The sequence below is a fragment of the Platalea leucorodia genome (genome assembly GCF_965183815.1).
Source record: "Platalea leucorodia genome assembly, chromosome: 5".
Lineage (NCBI taxonomy): Eukaryota > Metazoa > Chordata > Aves > Pelecaniformes > Threskiornithidae > Platalea > Platalea leucorodia.
Genome location: NC_138827.1, coordinates 37,130,860 through 37,151,002, shown reverse-complemented (window position 1 = coordinate 37,151,002; position 20,143 = coordinate 37,130,860). Strand labels below are relative to the sequence as shown.

General features: G+C 44.2%; 1 protein-coding gene across 1 annotated transcript in view; it reads left to right on the top strand.

The window, feature by feature from the left end:
• Positions 1 to 732: 732 nt before the first annotated feature.
• The window catches only part of SYDE2 (synapse defective Rho GTPase homolog 2), a 33,112-nt gene continuing 13,701 nt past the window's right edge, over positions 733 to 20,143 (top strand). The window contains exons 1-4 of the mRNA XM_082313369.1: positions 733 to 908; positions 4,985 to 5,719; positions 15,334 to 16,433; positions 19,542 to 19,668. Coding sequence (XP_082169495.1) covers positions 800 to 908; positions 4,985 to 5,719; positions 15,334 to 16,433; positions 19,542 to 19,668 — 2,071 coding nt within the window. The 5' untranslated portion in view covers positions 733 to 799. The remainder of the gene's footprint in view (positions 909 to 4,984; positions 5,720 to 15,333; positions 16,434 to 19,541; positions 19,669 to 20,143) is intronic.

The following is a 20,143-nucleotide window of genomic DNA, read 5'->3' as shown; positions in this document are numbered from 1 at the left end:
GCTTTGCCGGCGTTACGCTGCTGAGGAGCGTGCAGAGGCTTTCCGAGGGAGCGAGCCGTGGCTCCCGCGCTGCCAGGCTGCAGGGAAGCCGTCTGAAATCCTGCCAGGAACCAAGCACTGCCACATGCACGGCGGGGGAATAAGTTTGCAGCCTACAGATGTCTTTCTTTGGGGGGAAAAAAAACAAAAAACAAACGAAACAAACCGAAAAACATCAAGGGGAAAAAAGTATTTAAAGTATGCTGTCCATCCCTTAGCCTTTGGCAAGAAATGCCATGCCCGTGGCTGACGGAGAAGATGACACTCCGAGCTGTAGCGAGAAAGACGGAGTGCAACCCAGGGTACCGACGGGGAGCCTGTGCCCGAGCAGGACGGACGCCGGGGCCGGGGAGGCGGGCTGGCCACCCACCCGCCAGAGCCCCGGCAGCCCGGGCCACCGCCGGCAGGCAGAGGCGGTGCCGCTCGCCCTGCACGGTGGGGACCGGCTTCCCTCAGGCGGGCCGGGGGCGACACCCCCTCGCCAGGCCGGGCCGGGCCGGGCCGGGCGGGCCGGTTCCCGCCGCCCCGCTGAGGGAACGGCGGGGGCGGGCGGCGGGCATGCGCACTGCGGGGCGCCCTCTCACCCCGCTCAGCTATGCCAAGTATGTGCGCGGCGGAGCCGGGGCCGGGAGTGCGGAGCCAGGCCGCCATGGGGCAGCGCGGCCCAGGGCTGCCGCCGCCGCCGCGCAGGGGGACCGCCGGCTGCCGCGGGCCGGGGGGCAGCGCCCGCTGAGAGGCGGCGGGGAGGCCGCGGCCAGGCATGGCTGACCCGCTCCGCAGGACGCTCTCCAAGCTGCGGGGCAGGAGGTCTCAGCGAGGGGCGGCGGCGGGCGCCGGGCACCGCCACGGCGGGGTCTGCGCCCCGCAGGGTAAGTGTCTGAGGGGCGGCCCGGGGCTCGGCCGCGGGGCTCCGGCTGCCCGCCCGCGGCCGCCCTTCCACCTGCCGGGCGGGAGCTCGGTTCGCGGGGGGCGCGGAGCCCCGTGGGCGCCGGGGATGCGCCGTGCCCGCTCCCCGCGGCTGCCGCCGGCGGGGCTTTGCCCGGGGCCGAGCTTTTCCCGTCCCTCGGTCGGAGCGGCTTTCGCGTGGGGTTCCGCTTCCAGGCGCGGACTCTGTTATTCCCCCCAGAGGTGGGGGAGAAGCCTCCGCCACCCGGCGGGAGGGCGCTTTGAAAGGAATAAATAAATCGGCTTTTCACGTCTCGGGGCGGTCTGAGCTCCCTCCGCGAAGTGGCCGGGTTGTTCGGGGCCGCCGGTGTGCCTGGCGGCGTGCGTGCGAGAGCGGGCCGGGGTCGGGGACGGCGGCGGGGAGAAGGGCTCCCTCCTCCCCTGTCCTGCTGGGGTATTTTAAGCCCATCGTCCATGTTTAAAAGCAAACTTTATTTTCATTGGTCGGGGCCGGCTTATATAAACCATAAGTAAACAAAAACAGAGTCCTAAAACCGATAGGGTTTTAGATGGAGCTGCCAATATGCAACGAAATTAAATAAGTTATTTACTCATGTTTGGAAAAGTTTCTGTCCTTTTTTTTTTTTTTTTTTTTCTCTATATCTCCTGTAACCTTCAAATTTGTTGTGAGCAGAGATCAGGCACTTCAGCAAATCTAAATTTAGGTCTTGAATCAATCCTCAGCAGTAGCATCCTCACATCTGTAATTACTCTTCTTCTTGGGAATAAAAATTCCTCATTAAAATAAGATGTTCTTGAATTTAGACCACTACTTTATGCGAATCCCTGCATGTTTTCTTATCATATGACTGTTTGTCATTCTTTGGCTTTTGTTTGCCCCTTGTGTTGGTGTTTTTTTTCTTCCCCCCCCCCAAAGGTGTACTTGAAAGCTTACAAAACAATTTTTCGTCTTGCTGTTTTTCTATTTAAATACAGAATTATTATATTTTACAGTTTTACTGGGAAACTTAATGAAAGAAAATGTGTTTAAATAGCTGCTATTGCAACCAGAAGAACTATGAATTGTTTTGGTCCATATATGGAGAGGCATGAAAAAGCTGTTCCTTTCTTTGTTACAATCTGAAAAGCAGTATCATCATTCATAGTATCATGTTGAAGTATTTTATATGCCAATGTAATAGGTAGAATATCACTTTTGACCTTAGTTGAGCTGAAATGTTGAGGCTCTGGTTCTGAGAATACATATGTTGTTCCCATAATATTTTAGCTTTAAATAGTTATTTATTTAGTTTTTTGTCAATAGAATGGAAGGTGAAGGGAGCACCTGATGTTTTTTGGTTTGTTGTTGTTTTTTTTTTCTTTTTTTTTTTTTTTTAATTCAACACCATATTGAAGTCTTTTAGGAAGGAACCATTGTCTTGTTCTGTGTTTGTGTGGAGGCCTAATGTGTGGAGGTTTAATATATATTTTTAGAATATATTAAATATATTGGAGTATATATTTAGTAGAGAGTAGGCAGCGTTCTTCTGAATGAACCTGTGCTCTAGAACAAAAAGCATGTGCCTGACCTGTATATCTCTGAAAGCTTTGTATTTACTTAAATCTGGCTCGTTACTATAACAGCTAACAACATTTAAAACTTGCTGTGTTACACTGAACCGGTGGTTGTGCAGATACTTGCATGTGAAACAGTTTGTTACTAAAATAAACACAGGCATAAGGGCTTTCAGGATCGGGACCAAGTTCGAATAAAGGGGAAGGAGCGCTTGCAAATACTGCTATCAATTGCAAAAACTGCAGCTGGCAGATTTACATGTAAGTGTATCGTTTGGATGAGATTCGGTGAGCTTTTACAATCAGTGACCTCTGGCAGCGTGTTGGCTAATTCGGAGACAGAGAAGGGGTAGCTTTAATACGTATGATAGACGGCGTGTCTCTGCAAGCAGTAGGGTTACTGGAGTACGCTGGAGGTACTTGATTATCAGTGTTCCTGCGGTGAGCTTTTGCAGATGGTTTGTTGTTGAGATACCCGGATGGGTGTTGAAAAGAAAGCTGAGTTTGCTCTGTGCGTTTGCTGCTGCTGGGACCGAAGGGCAGCCTGAGGCTGAGGCCAGATGTATCACTGGGTGTATGTATATTTAGGCACGCTGTACTTCTTAGGAGCCCGCTGTTTTGGGAATTGTAGGCTGTCTTAAGCAGCGCGGAAGGGCCTGCATTTCTACAGTGAAGGAGGAAGAAGCAGATATTTTTGTTTGTGGAAATACAGCCCTCGGGTGCTCCATCTATTTATGTCACGGGAGCAGAGACCGCTCCTTGGGCTGTCCGTGCAGAAGTGGAGGGCTTTGAGGTAGTCGCCACCGGCAGGAGGATGCCTGCTTACATTTCCAGGCTACGGGTGGGGGAAGAAATACGGTTGCTGCCAAATCACTGAAACTTTGCCAGAGATCTGCATCCTCAGCCCCGCTTTCGCGTTTTCCTCAGATTCTGTTAATTGACCGACTTAGGCCCCAGTGTAGCAAAGCACTTCAGTGGAGGTGTGCACAGGCTTCAAAAGGAGCACGGCTAATTTTGTTAATTCTTTGAACCAAGTTAATTCTTCAAAGTGTTCATATTGCAGTTTAGCTAAATGAGTAAACCTCATTTTTTTTTAAAAAATCACCAAATGATGAATCTCTAATCAAATGAAGTGGTGGCGTTTTAGATCTTATCAAGGATCTCTTCTGTCATTAATGTACGAACCTAAAAAGAGGGTCGAAGGGAAGGTGTTTGTGTGACAGTCTTTTTCCTGTCTCCATGTCTACAGCGATCTTAACTGGATTTACAGAGCTGCTCCTTGAGTCCTCCACAGAGGCGTCTGTATTTTAACATCCGTTATTGGTGTGTAAATAATTTTTTTGCTGAGAATAATGTTCAAGCACTGTCAAATAGCTTCTCCCATCTGGAATTTCCAATTGCAGAGGGGTTCGCATGAAAACAAGTTATCTGTTTTATGAGAACCCAGTTATCCCCATTCAGTCTTAGCGGCTGAGCAAACCCTGTCTGGGTTCTCCTCCTCTGCAGAGGAGCGTGAGGGTTATTTGACCTCCGTTCCCTGTTTTTAATTTGGATGTATTTGCAGCTTTCCTTCCAGTCCTAGCGAAGGGGCCGGTGCTTGCTCAGGGGTGAGGCGCTCGCTCCTTGCGAGCTCCACCGCGCTGCTGCGGTGCCCTGCAGCCTGCCGGGGGTACGGCGCTGCTGCTGAGCGGGCTGCTTGGACGTGCTCTGACAAGGGGCTCAAGTGCAAGTGGCTTTTTCGATGCATAATTAAACGTTTGGCCGTTGCTTTAAAGAAATTGTGTTGAGTTTTGGGAGCAGTCAGTGGAATTTGATTAGGTGTTGCATGGAATTTTTGTTGTGTAATGAGATATTTAAAAACTTTCCTACATTTCTTCTTCCTCCTTCCTTCCTTTCATGATGGCGTGTTTCGTTTTATTCCTCACAAATCAGGGGATGCTTTTGTCTTAATTATAGGATGAAGCTGGTAAGGACAGTCCTTTCTGGAGTGTTTTTGTGCAAGACATATCCTCACCTTTATTTTGTATCTAAATCTGGAAGTGAACCTGTGTAGGGGGTTTTGTAGCTATTTAAGCTATATGTTATAGTAAAACCAGGGGCTATTTCTTCATTGGCATAAGTAAACTGTGGAAATTCTACGTAGCAACTTTCCAAACCAATTGTACCTGAACTTAGCTGAACAAAAAGCAGCCATTTCTGTCCAAGTATGCGTGACCTTTCCGCAGGGCTATCTCACTGCCATCTACCTAAATTACACGGTGTTAAAAATACAGCTAAACAAGCCTGACTCTTTATGAATTATGTGCACGTTCTGCTTTGGCAGGCTGAAATCTAATTTTATGATCACATCAACTTATATTTTGTCCTTTCGGATGAGGTCTAGTGCAAATGTCATACGACAGCATATGTGTTCATCTGTCAAAAGCAAAACGATATTCTAAACATTTGTCTTACCCTCTCTTTTTGCCTCTCTTTCTGGGAACAGACTTAATAGAAAATGTTTACATAGCTTCGAGAAGCAGGAAGGAGCCAAAGTTCCCCCAGGCCAGCGAGGTCCCCGAGCACAGGCCGCAGGTGAACAGCATTACTGTTTCTAAGAAACGCAGCTGGCTGCAGCAGAGCACACACCGACCTCCTCCTCCTCCTCTGGAAGAAGAAAACACCTGTAAGGAAACGCACGGAGCTGTTATCCCGGTACCCAAATCTCCCATCCTGCTGCCTGAACCTGCAGTGCTGCTGGCACCTTCCACGTTACCGGTGGGGCGGGAACGCCCCGCGCGAAGCTGCGCTCCTGTCGGTGCCCTGCCAAGCGCTGCAAGCCCTGCTGTGCCAAGGAGCGCTGCTTTGGACTTCGGTGAGGATAACGATGCAGATGATGAAGGAGAAATATGGTACAACCCGATCCCTGAAGATGATGAACCTGACTTGCCGAGGGTCTGCCCTTCTGCTGTGAATAGCCCTGTTGCTGGGGGCTCCCCGACGGTACGGTACAAACCCCGCCCTGGGGGCGACTTGGGGACGGCCGTGGCTCCCCATGAGGGTCCCCCACGCTCCATGGAGAGCACGGGGGACAGTCGGATGGTTCAGCCCAGCGAAGCGCGTCAGGCCGATGTCGTGCATCCTGGGGAGCACGTGCAGCAGCACCGGCAGAGGTTTGCCTGCAAGGCTCCCAGCGTGCCAGCAGTAGAGGACAATCCCGCCTTTAAGTGCCCTTCAACAGGTAAGAGGGTTCAGGAACATAGAATCATAGAATTGTTTAGGTTGGAAAAGACCTTTAAGATCATCAAGTCCAACCATTAACCTAGTGCTGCCAAGCCCACCACTAAACCATGTCCCTAAGCACCACAGCTACCCATCTTTTAAATACCTCCAGGGATGGGGACTCCACCACTTCCCTGGGCAGCCTGTTCCAGGGCCTGACTACCCTTTTGGTGAAGAAGTTTTTCCTAATATCCAACCTAAACCTCCCCTGGTGCAGCTTGAGGCCATTTCCTCTGGTCCTATCCCTTGTTACTTGGGAGAAGAGACCGACTCCCACCTGGCTACAGCCTCCTTTTAGGTAGTCATAGAGAGTGATGAGGTCTCCCCTTAGCCTCCTTTTCTGCAGGCTAAACAACCCCACTTCCCTCAGCTGCTCCTCATAAGACATAACGTAAGTGTTATGGCCTCTGTTTTCTTTTAGAGGAATAATAAACCCTTCTTATATGTATCTTTTTTCTCTTTCTCCTCCTTTTATCTTCATCAAGCAAATTTCCAGTGGAAATGCATGTCAAGTTCGTAAAAAATTACTCGAATTGTGAGACTGATACCTACTAAATGCAGAGATACACAGTGGTTTCTCAGTCAGTTTGTTCATGTCATGTCCAGGTGTGGTTGTCCTCTGTGCTCTTTGGCCCCCACCTCGCTGAAGACACAGGTTTTACAAAGCGAGCTTGCTAGAGCCTGGTAATGTGAGGGCACACTGGCTTTCCTTTGTTAACTGCTCTCTAACCCTGGCCTTGGATTCCAGCCTCGAAGCTACTTGTTGTCTGCAGAAGTTTCTTTAACTTGCTGTCTGGGACTTTTTAATAAAGACTTTCTGGAACACCATATAAATGCTATTCATCACGTTGCTTTCTGTAATTGCTGTCTTGTTGACTGTCTCAGACTAATCTAATAGACTGGAGAGGAGTGGTTTTCACTTTCAGAAGCCAGCCTCTTTGTTCCTTGTTATCTTTGGCTGAGTGTTTGATAGTCTCATTTCCATAATTCCATTAGTGTGTGAATTCAGCATCTCGTTAAAGATTTTTCCCAGTCTATTAAAAAAAAAAAAACCCAAACAAAAATAAAACCACACCAAACAAAAGTAAGCAGAAAGGCCCCCCCCCAACCCTTTCCAAAAAGGTATTATTTTTAATTACTGATGTGTCTTACATTATCATGACCTTAACTCTACTATCCTGTTGAGAGTTAGAAACTTAGCGTAAAGTTCAGGAGACAGGGAATTCCAGGTTCCCCTCTGTGGAGAAAGTTCGTGCTTTCTTTGCACTGACATTTAAGAGCCTGTGTTTCTGCCCCGCTCGGCAGAGAGGACCCGAAACACCGACATCGGAGCTCAGGTATGCATTGCCCTCTGGAGGAGACCCCGGTCTGGGTTGCCCCTGTTTGGCCTTGCCAATCCCATCCCAGCAGGCTTCTGGCCCTGCGTTCCCAGGAGCTGCTGTGCCTGGATTCCCAGTGCGGAGATTGCTTCTGGGAACAGGGCTTGTTTTCAAAGGCACCAAGCAACTGCTGTAAACAGCAGAAGAAAAAACACTTGGTCTTCTCTTCTGGGAGCTCACATTTTGTTCTTTTTTTGTGGAAATGCTGCAGATACAAGCGTATTTTTAGTTGAAAAGTGTGTTAAAGTTACCAGGCATTTATTTAGAAATAGCTCACTTTATAGCTGCACTAAATACTTAGACCAGTTATGTTTGCTTGCAAGATAGGTGAAATTTTTTTTTTTTTTTTTGGTAATCATTGGAGCTCTAGGCACTTGGAGAGGTCAGTAAGCATGGTTATTTAGGAAAGCCATGTGTGTGTCCTGCAAACTGTTTGACCCCCGTTTAGGCAGTTAATCTCTCAATATATAAGTGACTCTTTTTTAAAAAAAAAAAAAAATCCCTTTATGTAAGAAGAAAAAAGTCAAAATGGTTTTCATACTGAAGAAACATTTATTTCTGAAAGCAAAACTGCCCATTTTAACTGTCTCATGAAACCAGGAGAAAAGCGTTACGAATTTTCCCGGATCGGTTTGTTATGCATTGAGTTAATTAAGGTGCTTTAAATGCAGCTCTCCTTTTGCATGTATTGAATAATGATCACATTGAATAGATTAATTGATGATGAAGTGGATCCCTGCTGCTCAGTAATTGGCTTTATTATGGAGAAGTGGCTTAGTTGTTCTTTTTAATCCAGTTAAGGTGTCTACAGTTATTTTCAGTCAAATTTAAAATGGCAGCTCATCCATACAAAATTACTGCATGAAGGGCAACATGGCCAATTTAACTTTATTTGTGTTAGGACCTTGTTTGAATTATACAAGTGCTCTGAAATAGATGTCTATATTCTTAGAGAGCTGGGTACATTAAGCAGTAACTCCAGACAAATAAACAATTACTGCTTTGCAGAAAAGTCTGCTTACCTTTGTTATTGGTGTGATTTTATATATGTCAATATTGGTTAGCATTAGAGTCTAAAGTATTAGATTTTGAGAAACATAGGCAGAAAAAAGTGGGGCACTATAAAAGCCAACAAAATATATAGTTGTTCATTTTGTCATTTGCTGTTTTCTTCTTTGGATAATGGAATCCAGTTTACCTTGAAAACTTTAAACATTACTGACTTATTTGGATTTTCAACTTTGTACAGAGAAAATGGTTGTGGATTTTTTCCTTTTTGCTATTTTTTTGAGAGTCTTTATTAGACATAAGGTTAAGAAAAGATAAATTATAGGATTCAGTTATTGGGAGTCTTTCCAAACACAGCAGCAAATAGATATTTCCTGTAAATGTTATCAATAAAATGGATCATAGTTGTAGAGGTGCTAATTTGCCCCATAGTCTTAATTTACACCATTAGTTCCTGGTGTTAATCTGGTTACTTTATACAGTAAATGCCATTTAAATTAATAGGATTTGTCAGGTAATTCCTTAGTGAATAATTCTAGCCATGCTGGCTCTTAAAAAGAAACTGATCAAAAATAAGGTGTCCCTGTAGCAGAGCTCAGGAAAATAATTCATGTATTTTGTTTATAACAAGTACACAAAAGGTAAGAATAAGAAGATAGCTTGGTTCCGAGTTAGTAATGTGGAAACATAGTGCCAGCTCGTGCTCTTAGGTCTGTGGGAGAGGAGTTGAAGTGGAAAGGACCCTGGAGGCTGTTTTTAATTTGATTTCTCCTTGCACAGGCAAAATGGTTATGATTGGAAAATAGGAATATTTTTTGTTATAAATGCAATATGAAAAATTCTATATATAGTTTTTTGCATATATAAAATGTTAAAGTAAATTTTCTTTACAACTGTTCAGGATTGAACTCTGACTGTATGTTTTTATAGATGTGTGTATCACCTGCAAAATGTTGAAGAAAAACACCCCTTTATAATGTCAGCTCCTGCAATAGATTTACATTGTGGAGCTCTGAATAGTGCCTTCTGAAGAATTTGTAATATTTTTGCTTTTGGGGAGGATTACTGTTGGGATTAGTGTCCACCTAATCAGTGGAATCATCTCACATGTGTTTGTATCTTGGAGACACCCTGGTAGGACTTGCGCATTGTAGGTTGCCAGGATCTGGACTGTGCTTTTGCTACTGAAAATGTACATGTGTTAGCTGTCTGGATGGAAAATCCCGGTAGGAATCACTGTAAACAGATTTCTTTTCAATGTTGTAGGAAGCGAAGGTTGATACCATATACCATTTAACCCCGTTACGTGCCAGCTGGAGCTTGGCCTAAATCTCATTAAAACTACAGTGCTCTTTCTCCACTTAGACCGTGACCACTATCCTGGTTTCCAAATACATCTTTTGGGGCCAATACAGGCGAATATTTTGCATGCTTAGATGTTGCAGATAAGCTTCCAGCAATACACATGGAGGATACTGGGCAGCAAATCCTATCTACCAATTTCCTTCCACACATTGAAAATACTATTTGTTTAATTTTTAATATTTTTTTGGAATGGAAAATGCTTTGTGATTTAACTGTTTTCCAAGTGCAAGGAGCTTTGGTTTCATGAGGCAGAAGAAACGTCCATGTGAAATACTTGCATAATGTTTGAGATACCAAAAGGGTTTGGTATGTGGTAGAAAGGTCCCTCTGCTCCCTCTTTTCTCCTGCAGAGCTGAAGCCACTTCTTTGGTGGGCTTTGGGGGAGTTTGTGCACATGCTTTTGAAGGCCGAGGCCTTATTCACGCGTGTGTTTTTGATGCATGAGATGACAATGACATAAAGACCTGCTGGTTAAAGAGGCAAAAGGATGTAGCATCTGTGGAGCGGAAGCAGTTAATTTAAAATAGCGATTGCCTTTTCCAGTTTCTGATTTGTACCGAGTAGCTGTTCATATCCTCTGACTGGGGAAGTAGGGGCAAAGCTGCTTTTCGTGCCATGAAAGGCACAGCGAGGGGAGGAAATCTTCGCGAGAGCAGCCCAAGCGGACAGTGCTTGGCATCAGCCGCGGCGCTGCCGCTTGCCTCTTGGTGTGACGCCAGCATCTGAACAGAGCCGACTGTGGTTTACGTGCATCACAGAATCAGTGACGTTTAAAATATCTGCAACAAACTCATGCTTGTTTGTAGGTACTGAACTCTTTAAGTCGGGTCAGAGATCTAAAGTGCCGTTACACGTGCTTGTTCCTCTCTCTGATGAGGTACTGCTGTCGAGGACGCTCTGAGGATCGCCACCATGATGAAGAGCAGGCAGTGGTCAGCCCCTTCGCCTCTCAGCGTGCAGACACCCTCGGGAGGTTACTCTGCAATCCCTCCCCTTTTTAGTTAATGGACTATTTGAAGCAATTTGTTTTATATCTTTTGCTCCCATGAAAGTGATCCCTGAGTTGATGGGTTTGTCACAGCTTAATTAATGTCAGTATGCATAGTATTTGAAGAAAACAAACTACTGTTATAGAGTTCTTAGAGATTTTTTTTACCTCATTAATAATTTCTCCATTCCTTGACTCTGAATCATTATGTGGGGTGGAACTCAGAGGCTGCATTGGTCACAGTAGTAATTTTTACAGGGGTAAAAAAGACTTTTTTTTTTTTTTTTTTTAACAGGTTAAGAGGAGATTCCTCCATTTATTTAGATAATTAAGATGTTACATAGAAATAGTTCCATTCTATCCCAATTTTTAGAAGTTCTTTTTAGTTTTTTTTTTTTAAGGGTTTTTTCCTAGTTACTGATGTGGATAGAGATGATATTTTCCCTATATTTTATTTGAAGTTGCTTGAGTTTGATATAGCATGAGTTCTTCTCTTAATGGCATTTGCACTTCTACTCAAGTTTTCTATCATGAGTTCTTCTCTTAATGGCATTTGCACTTCTACTCAAGTTTTTTATCAGAACAGGTCTGGAACTATCTGAGGATGAAAAAGCATAATGAGCCTGTGCCTGAGTAAGTTCACAGCCTCTGACATGAGTAGAGCTTTCCCGGTTCTGTCAGTTGAGGATCCAGTTCAGTATTTCTTGGGGCATATAGCACAGAAAAACAATAGCCCTTTTTCACTCGCCCATCATTTGCTACAAGAACAATTTTGAGATATTTGGGCTTTTCTGTTTTGACGTATCGCTTTTTCATTTTTAATATATTTTCCCAATAAGTCATTGGGTTGATTTAAAAATAATAAAAGAAAAAGAATGAAAAATCTAGGCAGAAGGGAGACTTTGGTTTTGAAAGTTATAATCTCTCAGTATGAGCTGTATTTTTTTTTCTCTTTTTAAAATGAAATGGCTTAGAGCTTCAACACTAATGTCATTATTCTAAACAGATGCTTTCAGTGTTAGATGTAGTGTACTTATTAAGTATGTTGGGAGAATGGTAGGAAAAATTAAATTACCTATCGACTTTAATTTGGTTGGAACTCAGCATGTCCATTAGCTATGAGAGCGGCCATTTGATATTTCAATAGCTTGCTGTAATAAGGAACTGATAGTTTTCTGACATTCACCTCAACTTGTTGTCCCAAAAATAAATTACAGGTTTTCTGATGAACTTTAAAATAGCTCAGAAACCCTCCCTTAAGCGATGAGGAATGTTACGTGTAGAATAGGGTAATCAAATATGCCTGTAAAACAGCATGCGCTGCTGGCAGTCGGTATGACAATGATATATGTGCCCAAGTACATGTAAACAGTGTTAAGCAGGGTCAGACAAGCATTTTTGCTATACTAAATCATTGCCTATGTCTGGCAGAGGCTGTGCTGTAAGAGCTTAAGATAGTTTGAGTCCTCTCTTGCCGTGGGGCATCCCTGCTCGGCCGAGGGGACAGTAGCATTGCCCTGTGGCCAGCTGGCAGGGTGGGGTGGGAGAGGGGGGTCTGGGTTTGTGAAGCGCTGTATTCCCGTGGGCTGTTCATGTCTCTCCAGTTGTGTCTCTTTGGTCATGAAAAGGCTTTATCCTTTCACGCAGCTGCATCGCTGGGCAAAGTAAAAGGTGGCTTTACTAGCCAAGCTGAACGAACAGCTGATGGAAGCAGTCAGTTACAATGTCAAAACACTTAGACTTGGATTGCATTGGCCTTCAAAAGCTTTTTTTTTTTTTTTCTTGTCTTACTCATGCTGCTGAAGCTTCTGGGAAGCATAAGTATATCATAGAGTGGCCCAGGTTGGAAAGGACCTCGTAAGATCATCTGGTCCACCCTTTGGTGGGAAAGGGAGCCTAGATGAGATTACCTAGCACCGTGTCCAGTTTCATCTTGAAAACCTCCAGTGATGGGGACTCTACCATGTCCCTGGGGAGGTTGTTCCAGTGATGGATTGTTCTCACTGTAAAAAATAAATAAATTACACACACACACACACACACAGTCAGCTGCATCACATCAAGCTGACCATCCCCTTGCCACCTTGGTAGCCATTTATGCAACACGTGCCTCTTATGTTTCATCTCCTCCTACCATCCCTCCCTAAGGATAATTTTTAAGGTTTAACTGGTCAGATGGGATGTGTGGTGGCAGAGTGAGTGGGGACAGGGACAGTCGGGAGCCTGTCTGCAGCACGGCCATGTAACTTGCTGAAAGGAACGAGGCGCAGATCAGTTCCTCTGGCACCCTTGTGAGAAAGCCGTATCAGATGGGGAGGCTGGGAAGTGAAGTGTTGCCAGACTGCACTACAACTCCTTTTGCAGCTTGTTCAGAGCTGTGTCATGTACACTCTTTAAAATTGCGTGCATACCTCAGCACATTGCTGGCTTTAGTGGAACAACATGTGGCTCAGTGCTGATGGGAATACCATCCTGCATAATACTCCACTGTTAAGTTTCTTCCAGCCACATATTTCATTTTAACTGTTTGGTGCTGAACGCAACAGAAGTTGGACACATAAAAGTCGAAGTGTTAGATTGACTCTTCAGTTTTAATGAGCTGGGGGGAAGTTTAATTTGCTGGCCTGCTTTTCCAAGCCTGTGCCAGAGACTTTTGACAGAAAGGGAAGATTAATGTTAGCGGGCTGAAGTATGGCACTGATGGCTATAGAGCGCTCCAGGCCAGCCCACCAGTGGGACCGTGCTGTGATTTGCAGTACAAGGGGAGGCTTTGTCTGCTTTTATCAAACACCACATTTCTAACTAGCTGTTTGCCAGAAAAGCACAGCAGGCGTGCTAGAAATAGCCTTTCCCCTGCGAGGGAACTACTTCCATGAGATTCAGGGCTAAATGAATTTTCCCCTGTCGCTCTGGAAAACAGATTCTATGCGTTATTCTTCATAACTGAAACTTTCTTTTATAAAGATACTCTTTTAAGCAACTGTCTGCAAAAGTTATTAAAGCCAAACTTCTGTTGGGACTAGAACTAGTCTTTGTAGGGGTTGGGGGGGGGGGGGGACGGACACGACACGACGGGGTACGGACACGACATGACACGACCCAAAACCGCAACAAATCACTTTGGTCAAAGACCAGATTGCCTGATTTAACTGTTTAAGCTAAGTGAAGTATAAAAAGTAAGTTACAGTTAAATGGTGAAAATTAATTTGGATGAACAGGGGACTTGTAAAAATCACTAGCTGTATGGTTGTTTGGACTTGAAGTGATTAGTTTAGAATTAAAGCAGTAAGCCTTTGGGAAATCTGTAAGAGAAACCTCTGTAAAGTATGATTTGCTGAGTATCTTGTGAAAACAACGCTTCTTTCTTTCTTTTTATATGCTGTAAATAGACCTTCCCTTTCCCTGGCTCGCAAAGGGGGATGACCGATGGATATAGGTGTTCGAGTCTCTGTGAGCTGCTTGGGCTGACTGCACCACACAGGGTTAGCGTGCTTAGGCGCTCCATAGTACCCTAAGGTACTATGCCCTTCTGCACACGCAAGGCTACACGAGTCCTGTTGGGAGCTGCTGAAATTTGGAAAGTGATGAGTGAATGGGGTGGTTATTGCTAGCAAGAACCACTCTTGGTTTCTCAAGGGTTAGAAAAGTGACTCGAAGTGAAAGTATTCGTGTAATTTTATTAATATCTATCATTCTGGCCTCAGTTCCCCTCTTGCATGCTTCATTAACTGGTGTAAATTCATTGCCTTTCCTACAGTCATTACTGCCTCATGCTGGTGAAAGTGAGAAAAGCTTGAGCTATAGCTTGGTATTTGGATTTCCTCAAGTATTGGAGCATGAGGTGAACTGCAGGTTCTTGACTGTGTGCAGTACTGGCTTATGTCTGATCGTGTTCCTGAATTAGTTGTCTCTTACTGCTAAATTGAGGAAGGTTTTTCTTGGTCTTTTTTTTTCTTTTTTTTTTTTCTCCTCCCTTTTTAGCATCCGCGCCTGCTGTTATGATTTTTTTGGTACCTTGAAAGGTGGGTGATTTATTTCCCACAAGGACATCACTTGGGAACCATATAACTTTAAGCCTTGTCATAGGATGGTTGTGCCAGGAAAGATGGAAAGTTGCTGGCAGGAATGAGGCAATGCAGGATGTGGCTTTTGGAAGGAATAAATCCTCCTTATGTTCTTCCTCCTCTGTCCTGTGGCAGAAAGAAGGAGCTGAGAGAAATGGAATAAAAGGTGTGAGACAGTGCCTGTGTCTACACAGGAGGGATTTAGGGCTCTTTGGGGCAACAGAGGGACGTGCACAAGAATATAGCCATATCCTTCATAGAGACAAGTGCCTTTCCTCTAGTCCTAAGAGGAGTGGGCAGCGCTGATGTGTTGGCTACGTAGCTAACTGCTTCGTAGACAAGGATGTATTTGCCATATTCCAGTGTTTTCCCATTTAAGACTGGTTTCGTTGCACCTGTGCCCCAGGAATGCAGGCATGTCTGCTTGTATGGGGGATACAGCACAAATGGATCAAGCTGAATGCAGCGGGTAAGATAGCTCATTTGTTTATATGTAGTTTCTGGCCCTTTCATCTCCATAAAGGAGAACAAATCTGGCTTTTGACTATGAACTGCCAAATTTGGCTGAACGAGTCGGCAGAGCACAGCTTTCTGAATGCTCGTGAACATCTGACTGATGAATGAATGATGGCTGTCTGAATTAATTGTGTTGATCAAATTACGACAAATTAACATGTTTTCCCCTAGTTCAAGATTTATTTTTTCATTGCTGCGAACTGCAGTTACTGAGTGGTGTGAAAATGATTATTCTTTCTCTTTTCTTCTGAAGGGTCTGGAGTTGTACTTGCACACAAGGCTGATATACCCTCAACAGAGGTTTCTCCTCCAAGTCCCAGTCCTCTGAAAAAAAGCGGATCAATCAACTGGCCTTTCCCTGATAGAATTAAATCTCCCAGGACTGTGAGGAAGCTTTCCATGAAAATGAAAAAGCTGCCAGAGCTGAGCAGGAAACTGAGTGTCAAGGGAACTTCAAGCCATACTAGTTCAGATAACCCTCCTTCCCTGCTGAAAGGTAGCTGCCGGGATACAAGCCATACAGTGTCTTTGCCATCTTCTGGAAACTCAACCACAGCTGCCAGCAGGAATGTGATAAGTCGTTACCATCTCGACAGCAGCGTGTCGTCGCAACACACCTACAAAAAGAAAAGCTCGAGGAGCTCCAAATCGTTCAACAAAGGTGGTTACCTCAGTGATGGCGACTCTCCCGAACTTATAACAAAATCAGGTAAACATGGGCATGAAACCAAGTGTGGGAAAGGAAAGGAGAGCCTTCCAAGTAACAGTGGTAAAACTGAAATAGATATCGATGCTTTCAGACACTATAACTTTTCTGATCAACCCAAGTGCTCTCAGTACATCTCTGGACTCATGAGCATTCACTTCTATGGTGCTGAAGACTTAAAACCACCAAGAATAGACTCAAAAGATGTCTTTTGTGCAATACAGGTTGACTCGGTAAACAAAGCAAGAACAGCCCTGCTTACATGTAGGACAACATTTCTAGATATGGACCACACGTTCAACATAGAAATTGAAAATGCTCAGCACTTAAAGCTGGTGGTGTTCAGCTGGGAACCCACCCCACGGAAAAATCGGGTGTGTTGTCATGGTACCGTGGCTCTTCCCACTCTCTTCCGAGTGACAAAGACACATCAGCTGGCTGTCAAACTGGAACCGAGGGGGCTTATTTACGTCAAGCTGTCGCTCATGGAGCAGTGGGAGAACTCTCTTGATGGTCTCGATGCCAATCGGGAGCCCGTGATGTTCGGGGTAGATGCTCGAAAAGTTGTAGAGAAGGAAAACGCGGGCTTGATGGTGCCACTTTTGATGCAGAAATGCATTCTGGAGATTGAAAAGAGAGGCTGTCAGGTACTGTGCATATTTTAATCTGTTTTGTTAATATTTCTGTGTTGCGATAGCTGTTGCAGAGTGTGAGCAGTGAGTGGGAAAGGGGAAATTAAAAACACCATTACGTGTTACTCTTTTTGCTTTACTGTTCCTGTTTGGTGAACAGTAGTCATTGTAAGGTGGGAAGAATAACAGGACTGTGTGAAATCAATGCTTCCAACTTGGCCTTTGTAGAAGAGATGTATGCTTGCTCACAGGCGATGCTCACGGTAGTGCTTTAGGACTAGGGATGGTGAAATGAACCTGCAGCCCCCAGTGTGTAGTCACACTCAAAAAGCAGAGCTGAGATGAAAATTGAAAAAGATGAAAATTGAAAGTGCCTGATTCCTGAGACACAGGTCACTCCCTAAGGACATATTGTATCTAAATGCAAAAATGAGTATAATGGTTCCTGAAACAGAGGCATTGCGTGCAGTGACACAAAGTGATGAGGACAGGTCTTTTAACAAAACTTTACTTACGCGTGTGCAGTCTCAAGCCAACATGCCAAAGACTCATGCCATTGCTTTGTGCACAGCATTAAGATTGTGCTCAGGTGGCCAAGAGGGCCAATGGCATCCTGGCTTGTATCAGGAATAGTGTGGCCAGCAGGACCAGGGAGGTGATCGTGCCCCTGTACTCAGCACTGGTGAGGCCGCACCTCGAGTACTGTGTTCAGTTTTGGGCCCCTCACTCCAAGAAGGACATCGAGGTGCTGGAGCGTGTCCAGAGAAAGGCAATGAAGCTGGTGAAGGGTCTGGAGCACAAGTTTTATGAGGAGCAGCTGAGGGAAGTGGGGTTGTTTAGTCTGGAGAAGAGGAGGCTGAGGGGAGACCTTCTTGCTCTCTCCAACTGCCTGAAAGGAGGCTGTAGCGAGGTGGGGGTCGGTCTCTTCTCCCAAGTAACAAGGGATAGGACCAGAGGAAACGGCCTCAAGCTACGCCAGGGGAGGTTTAGGTTGGATATTAGGAAAAACTTCTTCACCAAGAGGGTGGTCAAGCATTGGAACAGGCTGCCCAGGGAAGTGGTTGAGTCTCCATCCCTGGAGGTATTTAAAGGACGGATAGATGTGGTGCTCGAGGACGTGGTATAGATGGACTTCACAGTGATAGGTTAAGGGTTGGACTCCATGATCTTAAGGGTCTTTTCCAACCTTGACGATTCTGTGATTCTAAGATGAGCAGGAGACCCTGAGGGGCTGAATTAGTTGTCTCCCCATGCCACTGCTCCTTGCCTTTCTTCGGGTTGTTTTCAAAATTAGGACAGGAGATGAATGCTGTAAGGCAGCAGTGCCCAGTGTCTTCTCTTCATCCTGATACAGCTTATTGGTTGATGTAACCTAACGGACAAAAATATTTATGAAAAATGAAGTATGGAAACAAATCCCCAGTTATGGATGCTGGACAAGAAGTCTGTTAGGAAGGAAGGTGCACAGCCCTAAGGAGGGGTGTCCCCCTGGGCAGTTAATTTGAAACCGGTGGGAGGACTCTTGCATACTGTTCCGCAGCATGTGTGAGCCCTCAGTTTCTTTTACACCTGTTCTTGCTCAAGTGAAATTGAGAAGTAATCACACCTACCACTGTTACTATTTTAAATTGCTGACAGGTTGGATGTAGTTCCAGGTGTTATGAGATTAACTCTGCTATTTATAACCTGGGTCATAAAATACAGATAGAAATGGTATTTCTATTTAATTACTTTGCTGGAAGTCACTACTGATTAACAACTGTGTGATTATTATTGTGAATGCTTCTCCTAACATTATGCAAATCAGTGGGAAGGAGAAGTTTTATTCTTTGCAGTGTATGTGTCCCATGGTTTCAGCATTTTATTTTGGGCTTATTAGCACCTAGTCATGCAAATGATATTGGGTAATCAAGGCAACACTGGTAATGAAGCGATTGGGATCTGAATTGTCTGAATGTACCTCGTGCTTTTGAGCATGAAATCTAATTTGTGTATTTGCACAGGGAGAACCAAACACGCAAAATATACTGTAAACTTCTTGTTTTAACCACGTGCTTGTCTGACATTTTTAACTTTCCTATAGACTGCAGACTACTGTCACAGTGTGTCACCTCCACCTGAATTTCAGACATGGTGTTAGAAAACTTTAGAGTTTAAAAGAAATTGTCTTAGGCCAGTGCTAGATCATATTCAGTCTTGGGAAAGAGAGAGGGTACAAGTTCCATTGGGTAACTTTCCATTTATTTAAACAGGAATTAATATATGGCCAGACAAATACTCTTCTTTGAAAACCTAGATTCGTATGGTCTAAGTCAGTACAGTCTAAGTCAGGGGGTTCGGGGGGTTTTTTTGCCTTTTGAGTCCATGATAGTTTTGACCTAGCTATTTACTGCTCAGTATACCTGCCTATGAAGTTCATTAAAATAAAGTAAAATTAATACATTTATGATTTAGTTCCTTAATATCATAGGGTTGCTTTGTATTGATGAAAATGAAAAGTAAATAATGATAAAATGCAAAATTTGAGTGCATGAAAGCACACGATTGAATTAGTTATTTAGTCCAAGGGTGTTGTGGGTTTCACTTCTGTCACCTGGAGCATATTAACCCCTGCTTTGCATAAAACTTTTAATATCATTTGAAACACGTGCCAAGTCAACATCTTGTCATCTTTAAAGCAGCATCTTATAGATGTAATAATGAGTATTCATAATTCTTTTGAAACCCCGGTATCAAATATAATTTAAATTTTGTTTACTATCTAGCTTATTCTGTATTTTGTTGTTTGCTAATTTTGCATGCAAGCGAAGCACTAAATGATTCCAATTTAAAAGTCATGTTCTGTCAATAAAATACTGCTCAGCCTGTTCGCTGTTATGGAAAACATTAGTGTTATTAGCTTACTGCTTAACAGTCACAACTGTGTCTCTTGTGTAATGTTTGAAAACATACATTATCATTTGATGTTAGCAGTCTGTGCTGTTTGAGTTTTCTTAAAGTTTGTTTCCAAACAATTGCCTGAACACGTTTGTTGCGCTTCCCGGATGAGACCAAGCATAATGTCAATTATTAGCCCCCTCTGCAGGAAAATAACTGATGTGAGGCCATTGTTTTTGCTCCTAGGTGGTAGGCCTGTATCGGTTATGTGGCTCAGCAGCGGTTAAGAAAGAGCTCCGAGAGGCGTTTGAGAGGGACAGCAAGGCTGTTACCCTCTGTGAAAGCCAGTACCCAGATATTAATGTCATAACAGGTAATATTGCTTTTCTTTTAATACAGAATTATGCCATGTTTGCAACGTACCTTTTAAAAGGTGATAAAAGGGTTTGTTTAAAAGTGGAACAATTTTGTAACTATTCATACTTGTTATGTAAACCAAAGTTGATCTAATTTAAGGCATCACTGAGTAAACAGATTGCTCTAGGAAATTAGGCAGGAGCATTCATTTCCTACATATCCAGAGATGGAAAATGTAACAACAGTAGCCAGGGCATACATTTTCTGTGCCGAAGCCCTTTCTGTAACACCCAACATCCAGCTGTACGGGACAGTTCTACCCTGTGTGGGCTTTTATTTCATTTCAGTGTATTGAGAATGAATTTTGTTCATTGCACTTCATAATTATATGAAGTGGTGTTAGAAGATGTTACTCAGTGACATTTATTGGGGTAAATAAACCTTTTGGTTCAGAATGTCCAGCTAGTCGGTTCACCTTACTTGCCTTGGCT